This window comes from Sciurus carolinensis, chromosome 1 (assembly GCF_902686445.1).
Source record: "Sciurus carolinensis chromosome 1, mSciCar1.2, whole genome shotgun sequence".
Taxonomy (NCBI): domain Eukaryota; kingdom Metazoa; phylum Chordata; class Mammalia; order Rodentia; family Sciuridae; genus Sciurus; species Sciurus carolinensis.
In genome coordinates this window covers 170,755,612-170,769,601 of record NC_062213.1, presented here as the reverse complement: position 1 = coordinate 170,769,601, position 13,990 = coordinate 170,755,612, and the positions used below count along the sequence as shown (strand labels likewise).

The 13,990-nt window shown below is 34.9% G+C and overlaps 1 protein-coding gene across 3 annotated transcripts in view; it reads right to left on the bottom strand.

The window, feature by feature from the left end:
• LOC124985227 (BEN domain-containing protein 5) overlaps positions 1-13,990 on the bottom strand; it is a 1,510,890-nt gene that overhangs the window by 723,232 nt on the left and 773,668 nt on the right. For all 3 annotated transcript variants that reach the window (XM_047553797.1, XM_047553787.1, XM_047553806.1), the window contains one exon: positions 7,750-7,844. In XM_047553797.1, the coding sequence (XP_047409753.1) occupies positions 7,750-7,844 (95 nt within the window). The remainder of the gene's footprint in view (positions 1-7,749; positions 7,845-13,990) is intronic.

Here is a 13,990-nt window from a genome sequence, read left to right as displayed (position 1 = left end):
TAATTCTTATTGCTGAAGAGAAGTCCTCCCTTAGGTCTTAGGTAGGCAGCTGCAGAAAGTCAAAACACATTATGATGTTCCTCCAGAGAAGAGGAAAGAAGAGACACCTCTGGGTGACTCAGACCTCACCCAGTGCATGGATTTCCTGCATTGTCTCACTATACCCCTTTTCTCCCACAAAAGACCTTAAGGCTTCTGAACCCCCAAAATGGAAATTTGAGAAAGAGTCTCCTCTATTTTCCACGGGGCAGCCTGTGAATAAAGTTATTTCCTTCCACTAACTTATGTCTCCTGAGACATCAGTTGAGCAGCAAACAACACAAACCTTAAATTCTGGTAACTGCATCACTACAAAAATCTGGTAGATGCTACCCCATTGTGGTCACACCCATCCCCTCTCCCTCACCATCCTGTTTAATGTTAGTCACTTTTCCATTCCTACAATAAATACATGAGATAATCAACTTATATAGAGAAAATGTTTATTTTGGCTCATAGTTTTCGAGATTTCAGTCCATGATCAGGTGAATCCTTTGCTTTTGTTTCTAGTGGGGGTGTCAGATGGCAATCGTAAGAGAACAGGGCAGAGCAAAACCACTACCTTACGGCCAGCAAAAGAAAAGGAGGAAGGAGCTAGGGTTCCACTACCACCTTCAACGGCATACTCCCAGTGACTGGAACACCCCCCACTCTAGTCCCCAACCCAAAAGCCCCCAGTGGACCAAGACTAAAAAATAGGGCTAATAGGAACATACCTCAATATTGTAAAGGCTATCTGTGCTAAGCCCACAGCCAACATCATTCTAAATGGAGAAAAACTGAAATTATTCCCTCTAAAAACTGGAGCAAGACAGTGATGCCCTCTTTCACCACTTCTATTCAACATCATCCTTGAAACACTAGCCAGAGCAATTATATAAACCAAAGAAATTAAAGGGCTATAAATAGGAAAAGAAGAACTCAAGCTGTCACTATTTGCCAATGACATGATTCTATATTTAAAGGACCCAAAGAACTCCAGTAGAAAGTTTCTAGAACTAATAAGTGAATTCAGCAAAGTAGCAGGATATAAAATCAATATTTTTTTTTTTTTTTTTTTTTTTTTTTGCGGTGCTGGGGATTGAACCCAGGGCCTTGTGCTTGTGAGGCGAGCAGTCTACCAACTGAGCTATCTCCCCAACCCTGCATTTCTATTCATAAGTGATGAATTCTCTGAAAGAGAAATTAGGAAAACCACTCCATTCAAAATAGCCTCCAAAACAATAAAATACTTGGGAATCAATCTAACAAAAGAGGTAAAAGACCTCTATGACAAAAACTACAGAATACTAAAGAAAGAAATTGAAGAAAAACTTAGAAGATGGAAAGATCTCCCATGTTCTTGGATAGGCAGAATTAATATTGTCAAAATGGCCATTCTACCAAAGGTGCTAAACAGATTCAATGCAATTCCAATTAAAATCCCAATGACATTCCTCATAGAAACAGAGAAAAGCAATCATGAAATTCACCCGGAAGAATAAGAGACCTCGAATAGCCAAAGCAATCTTGAGCAGAGTGAAGCAGGAGGTATCACAATACCAGACCTTAAACTATACTACAGAGCAATAGTAACAAAAACAGCATGGTATTGACACCAAAATAGACAGGCAGACCAATGGTACAGAATAGAAGACACAGAGACAAACCCACATAAATACAGTTACCTCATGCTAGACAAAGGAATCAAAAATATATGATGGAGAAAAGATAGACTGTTCAACAAATGGTGGTGGGAAAACTAGAAATCCATATGTAGTACAATGAAATTAAATATCTATCTCTCACCCTGCACAAAACTCAATTCAAAATGGATCAAGGACCTAGAAATTAGGCCACAGACCCTACACCAAATAGAAGAAAAAGTAGGCCCAAATCTTCATCATGTTGACTTAGGACCAGACTTCCTTAACAATTCTCCCATAACATAAGAAATCAAAGCAAGAATTAATAAATGGAATGGATTCAAACTAAAAATCTTTTTCTCAGCAAAAGATTTTCTCGTGGAGAAAATCTTTTCCACACGAACTTCAGATAAAGAACTAATCTCTAAAATTTACAAAGGACTTAGAAAACTTTACACCAAAAATACAAAGAACCCAATCAATAAATGGGCCAAGGAACTGGACAGAAACTTTACACAGGAAGATATAAAGGTGATTAAAATATATGAAAAAGTGTTCAACATCTCTAGTAATTAGAGAAATGCAAATTAAAACAACTCTATGATTTCATCTTACTCCAATTAGAATGACTATTATTAAGAACACAAGCAATAATAGATGTTGGCATGGATGTGGGGAAAAAGGCACACTTGTGCATTGCTGGTGGAGTTACAAATTGGTGTAACCATTCTGGAAAGCACTATGGAGATTCCTCAGAAAATTTGGAATGGAACCACCTTTAGACGCAGTTATCCTACTCTTCGGTTTATACCCAAAGGATTTTAAATTAGCATACTACAGTAACACAGCCACATCAATGTTAATAGCAGCTCAATTCACAATAGCTAGATTGTGAAACCAACCTAGATGCCCTTCGACAGATGAATGAAAAAAGAAACTATGGTATATATACACAATGGAATATTATTCAGCCATAAAGAAGAATAAAATTATGGCATTTGCAGATAAATGAATGGAACTGGAGAATATCATGCTAAGTGAAATAAGCCAAACCCAAAAAACCAAAGGCCAAATGTTTTCCCTGGTAAGTAGATGATGATACATAATGGGGATGGGGGTTGGGTGGTAAGAGAAGAACTAAGGAAGTTTAGATTACATAGAGCAAAACGAGAGGGAGGAGGAGGCGGGAGTATGAAAGATGGTATAATGAGATTGACATCATTATCCTATGTCCATGTATGATCACATGAATGGTATGAATCTACATCATGTACAACCATAGAAATGAAAAGTTGTACCACATTTATATACAATGAATCAAAATGTAGTTTGTAAAAATAAAAAAAATAAATGATAAATAATAAAAATAAATAAATAAAAATAAAATAAAATCACATCACTCACCTTATCACTAAACATATACTCACCAAAGCCTCTTAATGACCTCATTGTCTCTACACCCTTTGGGCATTTTCAGATTTTAATTGTCTTTGACCTCTCAGTAGCAGTTAGCAATATTAGGCCCTCTTTTCTTCTTCAAAAAGACCTCTTTCCTTAGTTTTATACCATACTTTCTTTTTAAAATTTTTTGTTTGTTCTAATTAGTTGTACATGACAGTTGAATGCATTTGTACATTTTGATAGATCATATAAATGAAATGTAATCTCTCATTTTTCTGATTATATATATACATTGTAGAATCACATCAGTCATGCAGTCATATGTACATGAGGTAATAATGTCTGTTTCACTCTATTATCTTTCCTACCCTCATACCCCTCCCCCCACTTCACTCCCCTCTACCTACTAAAAGTAACTATTCTTCCCTGGCCCTGCCCCTTATTGTGAATTAACATCTGCAAATCAGAGAAAACATTTGGCCTTTGGTATTTTAGGTTTGGCTAATTTGACTTAGCATGATATTCTCTAACCCCACCCATTTATCAGCAAATGCCATACTTTCTTGATTTTCTTCCTACCTTGTGGTCAGTCCTTCTCATCTCTTGTTTTATTCTACCTAACTTTTAAATAAAGGAATTTCTCATATCCTTGTCCTAATCTCTCTTCATTCCATGTGACCTCCCTGATAGATCACATCTGCTACTACTCTTCTGGTTACAATCCATTGGCTACTGACTCCTGAATTTGCAATTCTCTTGAATCTTACCAAGGTATTCTATTGCCCACTTAACATTTCTGCTAAACTGTCTCCCAGGAACTCCTAGCTCAATGTTTTCAAGGACAAGCTTATCATCTCCCATATACAACCAAATATTCTAAAACAGTCTCTCCTCCTATGGTTCCTACCTTCAGCAAATGGCATTATCATTCATCCCTTCTGTTATCCATGCTAGAAAACCAAGTCATCTATGAATTCCCTCTTTCATCCTCCACATAATCACAAAGTTAAATTTATCCAATCCACTAGAATTCCTGAAATCTATCCACTAGTTTTCACCATCACTATCACCATCCTAATCCATCATCGGCTATAGTGCAAGTTATTACAAAAAAACTCCAAATAATTGTCCTCTTCTCCAAGATATTCTCTATTCTGATCATGTCCTACCTCTCCTTAATCCCTTGTATTTCCTTCCATTAACATTAGAATCAGATCCAACTCTTTAGCTTATCTTATGGGACTCACCAAATTTATACTTGTACCTACCTCTCCAATCACTCTCTCCTTACAATTTCATGTTTCAATCACATTAGCTTTTGTCATTGAAGATATAATGCTTTCTCTCATCCTTTTGGCTTTCAAACACATTCTTTTACTTCATATATATCCAACCTGCATCCATCTTTCAGCTCTCAGCATAAATAACACTTTCTAAGGAAGCTCTCTTATGCTTGGAGTAGATTAAGTCTTAAATACTATATAGCTTAAAACTGAATAACTTCTATAACATGGTGATTTTCCCCTGTTGTAACAGTTATCACACTTTACTAGTTAACATATTTAATGTGCAGTCCAGTAGACTATGAGCTATGAAAATAATATAAGCTATGAGAATTATAAACATATCTGTCATCACTATTATGTTTAAATGACTTCCATAGTTACTGCTACATTGTAACTATTCTAAAAGCATTTATTGACACATTCAAGAAAGGGAAGAAGGGTGGGAGGAAGGGCAGCAAGGAATAATGCTCAGATAATCAGTGTTGGGTGAATCAAGGGAAAAGCAAAAAAACAGGGAATTTGTTTAATTACTAAGACACGTCAGGTTTTATAAAGCATTCAATGTACATTCCACGTTCGTTCCTTATAACGACTTGATGAGAAAGTATTACTATGTAGTTTTAAAGTGCAAAAACTGAGGCTCATAAGAGAGATAGCAAGGCTCATCATGTAACTTCTACTTGGAATTCAATTTCCTTAATTTTGTTCATGTCTCATTCTTTCAGGCCCAGCTGAAATACTACCTGCTCCATAGATAATGTCCTGTTTTCCCACACAGCCTTTCTCCCTTTAGCGCTATAGAATGATTTACATAACTCCCTAATGATTCTATGCACAATGTTCCTTATATCGTACCTACTTATATTTGTGCTCATTTCAACCTCAAAAAGTAAAATCTTCAAAGCCAGACTCAATATCAGATTCATAGTTATCACTCCAAGGTCTAGCACAAAGTAGATACTCAATAAAAATATGTTAAATAGAAACCAATTTTATGATTTAGTCCAATCTTTTCAAACTAGTAAAATGAAAAAGCCAATCACAGAAGTTATTTCAGATATAAAAAAGCCATAAAACAGCATACATCTCCCTGCTTCTAGTGTTCCCTTCTTCCATCCCCATGCATGGAGTATGGGGAAAAAAATAAACTTAGTCATGAAGTGTATGTCTGGTGCCCCTACTTACTTGTAGCCTCCATTTCTGCATAGGAAGAAGATCTCAAATGCCCTGTTATGCCAGTTCCCAGCAGTGCCTAGCACACACCACACTAAGTTTGGGGTACTGTTAACAAATACTAATGAGCTATGGTTATAGAATCCTGATGCTACAAAGCTCTAAACACAATCCTTGAGAGGTCTCATATGGAAAAAGAATTAGAGTGAAACAAAACATGTTGAAAACTTCTGAATCTTCCAGCTTCCCCATCTGCCATTTGCATCTAGGTATTTGACTTTATCTCCTCTAGGCAGAACAACCTGGAGTGGCCATATGTTTGCATAATGGGTTTTCAGTTGATCCTTTGTTCATTTACTTTCTACAACTGATTACCAGGCCTATGCCAGTACCTGAAGGCCTTTGGATCAGTTAAAACCCCTTAGTGACATGAAGAAGGCTGTGCCTTGAAAAAGTAAAGAAATAATGTTTTCCCAATCTGCTATAGATAAAATTCAGGCAATTTTTACTTATTTATTTATTTAGGTACTGGGGATTGAACCCAGAGGCACTTCACCACTGAGCCACATCCCCAGCCCTTTTTTATAGTTATTTTTAGAGACAGGATATTGCTAAATTGCTGAGGGTCTCACTAAGTGGCTGAAAGCCTTGCTAAATTGTTGAGGCTGGCTTTGAACTTGCAATCTTTCTGCTTCAGCTTCTCCAGCCACTGGGATTATAGGATTGTGCCTCCGTACCTGGCCAATTTAATATTTTTAATGTTTATCCTGATGTAAGTTTTCCCATGACCTATTTGGAATACCAAAGGAGTTAAAAGGGTGCCATGGTGCAAGCTGTGCGTGGTGGTACCCGCCTGTAATCCCAGTGGCTCAAGAGGCTGAGACAGGATGATCACCAGTTCAAAACCACTTTCAGAAAGAGATTGAGGGAAGGTGTAGCAGTTTAGTTCATTTGATGCAGCAAAGCAAAAAACATGCAGAGGGAGATTTTTTTACCTTTTAATAAACAGTTTTCATTATCATCATCAAATGCCTGCACTTTCATAAACCTCAGCTTCTCAACCTAGCATTTATATAAAATTGCCAAGTATCATTTGTAGATAAAAGCACAATTCAATATTTATGAATTGCTAGTTTTCTATAAATATAGACATTTGGAGACTATCTTCTCACTAGTCATTAAAATTTGAACAGGGATCAAAGCTAGAATAATATTAACAATTCCTTGCATTTGTATAGTGTTTTACATAATACTATTAATAATAGATGACATTTATTGAGCACTTAGCAAGTACCAGGCACTTTACATATAAATTCTCATAAAGAATTCCATTTAGTTCAATGAGTATTCACTTAACACCTACTGTGTGGTATATGATTAATACTTGGCTTCTATCTTTAAACACTCTTATTTTGTTGCACTCAATCAATGTATGTTGAATGAATAAATGAATGGATGAATGGATGAATTGGTTGGAAAGGTAGAGTGAGGTAATATAAATGCCACAGGCCTCTTCCCTTACTATTCATGGTCTTGAGAAGGTACTTAATTCTCCCTAGTATCGTATTTCTTATCTGCAATACAGAAATATTTAAAATCTCCTTGCAAATGTGTGAAACTCATAACAGCAAAAAGTAAAGCATCTGACAAAGAATGAGATCTCAGTAACTAGAGTAGTTATTACTATGAATGTCATCATCATTATTAGCAGCAGCAGCACTCTTATTAAGCAATCCTAGCCAACCCCTCCCATCCTCACTATAGTGATGGAACAAATAGAACCTTAACATCCATGAGAAATACGACAGCTATATAAAAATATGACAAAAACCAAACAAAGTAAAAGAAATTTATTATAGTTCCTAGGTTACTATTCATTATCTATGCTTAGGCTAGGGAAAAAAAGAAGAGAACTAACATTATGCTTCCAAAGATACCATGATAAAAGGCAAGCAGGACAATACTATTTACCAAATATCAAGCTATAACTTTCCTCATCAAAGAATGTTGGTCAGGTTGGTCACTCCAAGCATGGGACCATGCTCCCAACAGTCTCAAAGTATAGTACCTAGACAAAGCCCACTCAGAAACTCATCTTATTTGTATTAGTCAGTGACAATGAGGCTGACAATTTATCTATACAAAACTTATTTATACAAAAGATATATTTGAGCCCTGAGTCAAATTCCTAACCAGAAAGCAATTCCATTCTGTGAGTCACTTACCATTTTGGTCTGCTGGTAGATTTCACCATAGGGGCCATTCCATCTCTATAAAGACTCTTGGTTTTACTGAAGTTAACAATGTTGAAAATGACTCTCTAAAAAGAAAGAGAGAGAGAGAAAAAAAAAGTTTATCAAAAGGCTACACTATGCACATTGCCATTTCCTGATAATTAAGACAGAAAATAATAAAGAAGGTTAAAGGAAGTCATATGGATTAGTGGCCAACAGTGTAGTGAGGATAAATAGTGCTCATAGGATTGCAATGTGTTATGCCAGCTAAGCATATAAATTTAGAGATTATACTCTTTTAGTATTAATTAGTATAATTAACTTCCTATCAATTAGCCTTGGAAACCGGAAACCTAGAAGTACCTAACTCATGGAGTTCAGATGGGAATTAAATAACTTAATGTATGTGCAGGGTTTGGAATTTCATTTGGTAACATGAATGCTAAGTAAGTTTTAGTTATTTTAAATTTGCCCTCTCTAGACTGACCTAGAATATGCATGGAAATGAACAATATTATCATGAGGGTAACAGTAATATTTTTAAGTTTAACAAAACTAAAGATAATAACTAAGTACAAAATTATTACAATAAAAGTTTTCTCCACCTACCTTGAACCTTTGACTAGACCAAGAGATATATGTTCTCTTCTGTACCTCCTTTGTTATCCTCTGCTGTGGGCTAGGTTCCAGGTTTCAATCCTAATCTCTGCATGAAATTCTAAAGCCATTACTTCCCCTCTCTGGATCATACCTTTAAAACAGGGGAGTAGGGTGTAGTTCTCAATGTCCAAAGCCTTTCCAGGACAGTAGTATATATAGAAGAAATCCGATTTTTGTTTTAATAAACTTTGTCATAAAATGGAAGGAAAGATTGTGATAGAAACAAAGTATGGGATTGGAAGACACTTAAGGCCACTGAAGTACTCCAAAGGATAGATGAAAACTAGAGGTAGGCCAGTCAGAATAGATAGAAAAAAAGGGAAAGACTTTTAATACAAAGACAAAGCAATGGAAGCATCAAAATTTAGATATTATTTCATTTAATAATATATTATTTCATTTGATAATATGATTATGTATTGTGTGAAGTGCTAGGGGATTTCATATATATTTTAAATCTTAAATATTCTCCTGTAACTATAATTAATAAATGTTAACATCTTCACTTTGAAAACATGGAAACAAAGTTTCAGGTTACCTAACTTGCTCAAAGTCATGCAATTAATAAATGATAATATTGATATTTGAGTCCAGGGGATCAAAAGATAAGATATTCATAATTTTAATCCTTCAGTTGCTCACCAACATTCTAAAATACCATAACTTTAATCCAGTTTATTTTTCTCAGTAAGGATAAAAAAAATGATGGCAAATTTTAAGCCTTTACAATTTTATTTTGTTAAAACAAGAAAAATAACACCATTTCCTATGGCCTCACATTTGGAATGATCATAAAATGCTTTGTTCCATGAAATAAGCTCTTAGGAATAATTTTTGTTTTCTTTTCTCCTCAGATACCCAGTCATTGATCCCAACTCCAGGCGTTTCAGTTTCAGACCTCCCTTCTGTCATTAAATTAAGTCATCAAGAATGTCCAAGGCTGTTCCATTATTAAAACCTATGCATGCTAGTTGTCAATTCAATTATTTCTCCCAAGGTCTTGCTACTGTCTGATTTTGAAAAAAAATCAATATCAAAAAAGAACAAATAGCCTTTGATCTTTACAGGGCTTAATCCCCCTTTTTTCCTTTGAGATTCCAGGTGTCAAATCCATTTCCAGTGAACCTGGCTGCCATACTGTACTTTCAGGATATAGATTATTGACAAATAGAGGGAGAAATCCAATAAAGAAATGATGTACATATGTGAAGCTGGAATAAAGAAATGGAAAATAAAGTAGAACATTAATTATTATTAACATCTTACTATGTCCCCAGGTGTGTTAAGTATACTGTATCATTTAGTTAGTCCATTCATACAAAGTTGTTTATCTTAGCTCAATTTTAGACAATTGAAAAAATTAAAACTAATAAAAGCTAAATGGCTTGCCCTACCCAAATCTCAAAACTATTAACTGGTAGAAGTAGGACTTAATTCTTAAGAATCCTTACCATAAAGATCATACTTCCTCTATGACATCACATTCAAAAACTAACACCATCCCTTACCATTCCCTTCCCATGCATTTTTATGTTTTCTAGTCATTGAAAAAGGTGGTGGGTACTGATAAGAATAAAAGGTATTTGGAAGTAGGCATTGTAAGAAATCTCATTGTCATATTTTACATTTAATCATCTCTTATTTACACAAAATGCACCACAATAAATTGTATCTATAAGGTAATGGTAATGACTACTACAACTACAATACTAAGTTTCTGAGCACTTACTATGTACCAAATTCTGAGTTAAGCTCTTTGTTCACATTATTTCAGTACTTTGTATATTAGAATGTCCTGTTTGTGGATTAGAATCACCTCGATAGCTTTTTAAAACTACAGATGCTTGGACAATACCCCAGAGACTCTCTCATCTGATGCATTATCACATTCATTTTGAGGATATGTATGTATGTGTGTGTGTGTGTGTGTGCATAAAATGAACTTTTTTGATACAGTAACTATTTTTTACCTCTATTTACAGATGAAGTTAAGAGATATAAAGTAAACTGAAATCATGTACAAATAAGTAGCTAGGTAGAATTTGAAACAACTTCATCGATGAAATTACTAGTCAGATAAACTAAGATTGAAACCCAGTTCCCCACAAGTTCCACAAGATCATGCAAGATAATTTTTTGTGGATATTGATTATTTACATCCAAAATGGGTATGGCAACAGTATCTTTAAAATAGTTGTTTTAAAAATATATGAGATTATGTAAGTAAATCACCTGATACATTGTTCTTAAATCAGAATAGGTGCTCAATATTTATTGAGCCTATTCCTTTGTCTTAAATAAAACCAGTTCTTTTCTTTTGCCTTCCTCATTATATTTAAGCATTAAGCCCAGCTTCCTGTTTTAGCATTATGGTGCCTTAGATCAATGTTCTTTAAATAATGATCTATGGCACACTGGTAAGCAAAGAATGGGTTACAGTCCTCAAAGTAGCTGTGCATGAGACCTGGAGCACTACCCATTCTGAACAAGGGTCATGGTGCTAGTGGAGGAGGACAAGCTCCATTCCAGCAGTAGGCCAAGGAGTAGTCCATTGTCAGTAAGAGTATGGTGAAGTATCAAATGCAGTACCAGGCATTGGCCTTAATTATCTGTGTTACCATATATCCAATACTTTTGTCCAATCACTAGTAAATTTCCCATTTACTCTTTTTTTATTTATCTTTTAATTTTTTACAGACTGCATTTTGATTCATTGTATACAAATGGGGTACATCATTTTGTTTCTATGGTTGTACACAATGTAGATTCATACAATTCATGTAATCATACATGTACATAGGGTAATGATGTCTGTCATTCCACCATTTTTATACCCCCCTCCCTCTCATTTCCTTCTACATAATCTAAAGTTCCCCCATTCTTCTCTCCCTCTCTACTCCCCCTACCCCCATTATATATCATTCTCCATTTATCAGAGCAAATATCTGGCCTTTCGTTTTTTTGTCATTGACTTATTTCTCTTACCATGATATTCTCCAATTCCATCCATTTATTTGCAAATGCCATAATTTTATTCTTCTTTATGACTGAGTAATGATTGTGTATCTATACCACAGTTTCTTTATCCATTCATCAATTGAAGGGCATCTAGGTTGGTTCCACAATCTAGCTATTGTGAATTGAGCTGCTATAAACATTGATGTGGCTGTGTTACTATAGTATGCTGATTTTTAAGTCCTTTAGGTATAAACCAAGGAGTGGGATAACTGGGTCAATAGGTGGGTCCATTCCAAGTTTTCTGAGGATTCTCCATGCTGCTTTCCAGAGTGGCTGCATCAACTTGCAACTCCACCAGCAATGTACAAGTGTGCCTTTTCCCCCACATCCACGCCAACATTTATTATTGTTTGTATTCTTGATAATAGCCATTCTAATGGGAGTAAGATGAAATCATAGAGTTGTTTTAATTTGCATTTCTCTAATTACTAGAGATGTTGAACACTTTTTCATATATTTATTAATTGCCATACATTAATTTTCATATATTTATTAATTGTCTTCTTTTGTAAAGTGTCTGTCTAGTTCCTTGGCCCATTTATTGATTGGGCTCTTTGTATTTTTGGTGTATACTTTTGTAAGTCTTTTATAAATTTTGGAGATTAGTGCTCTATCTGACAAGCGTGTGAAAAGATTTTCTCCCACTTCAGAGGCTCTCTCTTCACATTCTTGATTGTATCCTTTGCTGAGAAAAAGCTTTTTAGTTTGAGTCCATCCATTTATTAATTCTTGCTTTGATTTCTGTGCTTTGGGAGTCTTGTTGAGGAAGTCTGATCCTAAGCCAACATGAAGAAGATTTGGGCTTACTTTGTCTTCTATTAAGTACTGGGTCTCTGGTCTAATTACTATGTCCTTGATCCATTTTGAGTTGAGTTTTGTGCAAGGTGAGAGATAGAGGTTTAATTTCATTTTCCCATCTATTCTTGCCAAAACTAGTTGCATGGACTATTTTAAATATGCATGTATATTCCGCAATTTAGAACTTCATCATTACTTTTAAATATTTTACTATTTTAAAATATTTATCAAAAGTTTGGTTAGATTTGAAAATCATTTGATTTTTGTAAGAAATTTCAACATTGCAATTATGATTGAAAGGAAAGAAAGAAATGCTGTATGCTGCTTTAAATGTAATTTCAAATAGTTTAAATATTTAAATAATTTATTGTATGAATAGTTCTCATTGATGGGAACTATAATGGCTTTAAAGATATCATCATTGAAAAGCCTTTATCAGGAACAGTATGTATCTATTTCAAGTAAAATCTCATATAAAATGATTATGGGAATAAAACCAGGTGCTTCAACTATAAATTTCAAGATTTTAAAATCTATTCCCTCTTGGAAGGGGAATGTTTACTCTGTGCCATTATGTATTGGATATACATAACTTGCTTTTGATTTTTAGAGGGGCTTGCAGCCAGGAGTTTTGCTTTGAGTTTCAGAGGACAATTTGGACTTAGACTTTTTAGCAATCCTGGAAGTTTTAAGACTATAGAAACTCTTAGAGATGGATAATGTATTTTGCATTGTGATCTAAGTATGAGAATGTAGGGGCCTGGAAATGAATGTTGCTTAGACCTGCATGTCACCCAAAAGGTCATGTGGTTAATACATGGTTTCAAACCAGCAAAGGTCAGAGGTAGAGCTTTTAGAAAATGATTGGGTCATGAGGGCTCTGACTTTATCAGTGGATTAATCCATTAGATAACCGAATGGACTATTTGGTGGTGGGAACTTGTTGGAAGAAATAGGTCACTGGGGTGTGCCCTGAAAGGGTTTTTATTCTCTTCTCCCCAACTTCTTCCCCTCTCTCTTTCTCTCTTCCTCCTTTCCAACATGAGTTGAGCAGTCCTTCTACCATGATGTTTTGCCTCACCTTTTAAGCCTAATGAAATAGAGCTGTACAACCATGGACTGAACGCTCTGAAACTCTGAGCCAAAATACTTCTTTTGTCCTATAAGTTGTTCCTTTCAGGTATTTTAGTCACAGTGACAAAAAGCTAACTACCACAATACCCATAGAAATTCTTTTAAAAGAAATAAACAGTAACATCATATTTAATTATGAAAACTGTAATGCATTTTTCCTAAATTTGGGAACAAGAAAAGAATGTCTTTTAGTACTATTGCAATTTCTAGTCAATCATGTACTAGAATTCTCTAGTCAATGCCATAAGGCAATAAAAACAAATGCAAGGAAAAGGATTGTAAAGAATGAGAAAATTTTACTATATACACAATCAGAATAATTAGATATGCAGTGTGTCCTAAAAAGATCTGCAAACTATTAGAATTCATTGATACAAAATCAATATCAAACAATTAATCATATCCAGTAATCCCATTGATTTGGAAGGCTGAGGCTGGAGGAACACAAGTTCAAAGTCAGTCTCAGCAACTCCGAGAGGCCTTAAGCAACTTAGCAAGATCCTGTCTCAAAATAAAAAGGGGATGGTAAAGCACCCCTGAATTTGATCCACAGTACCAAAAAAAAAAAAAATTTCCTGAACTAATTTCAATAAGAAAATAAAAATGTAAAGGCATTTGATAT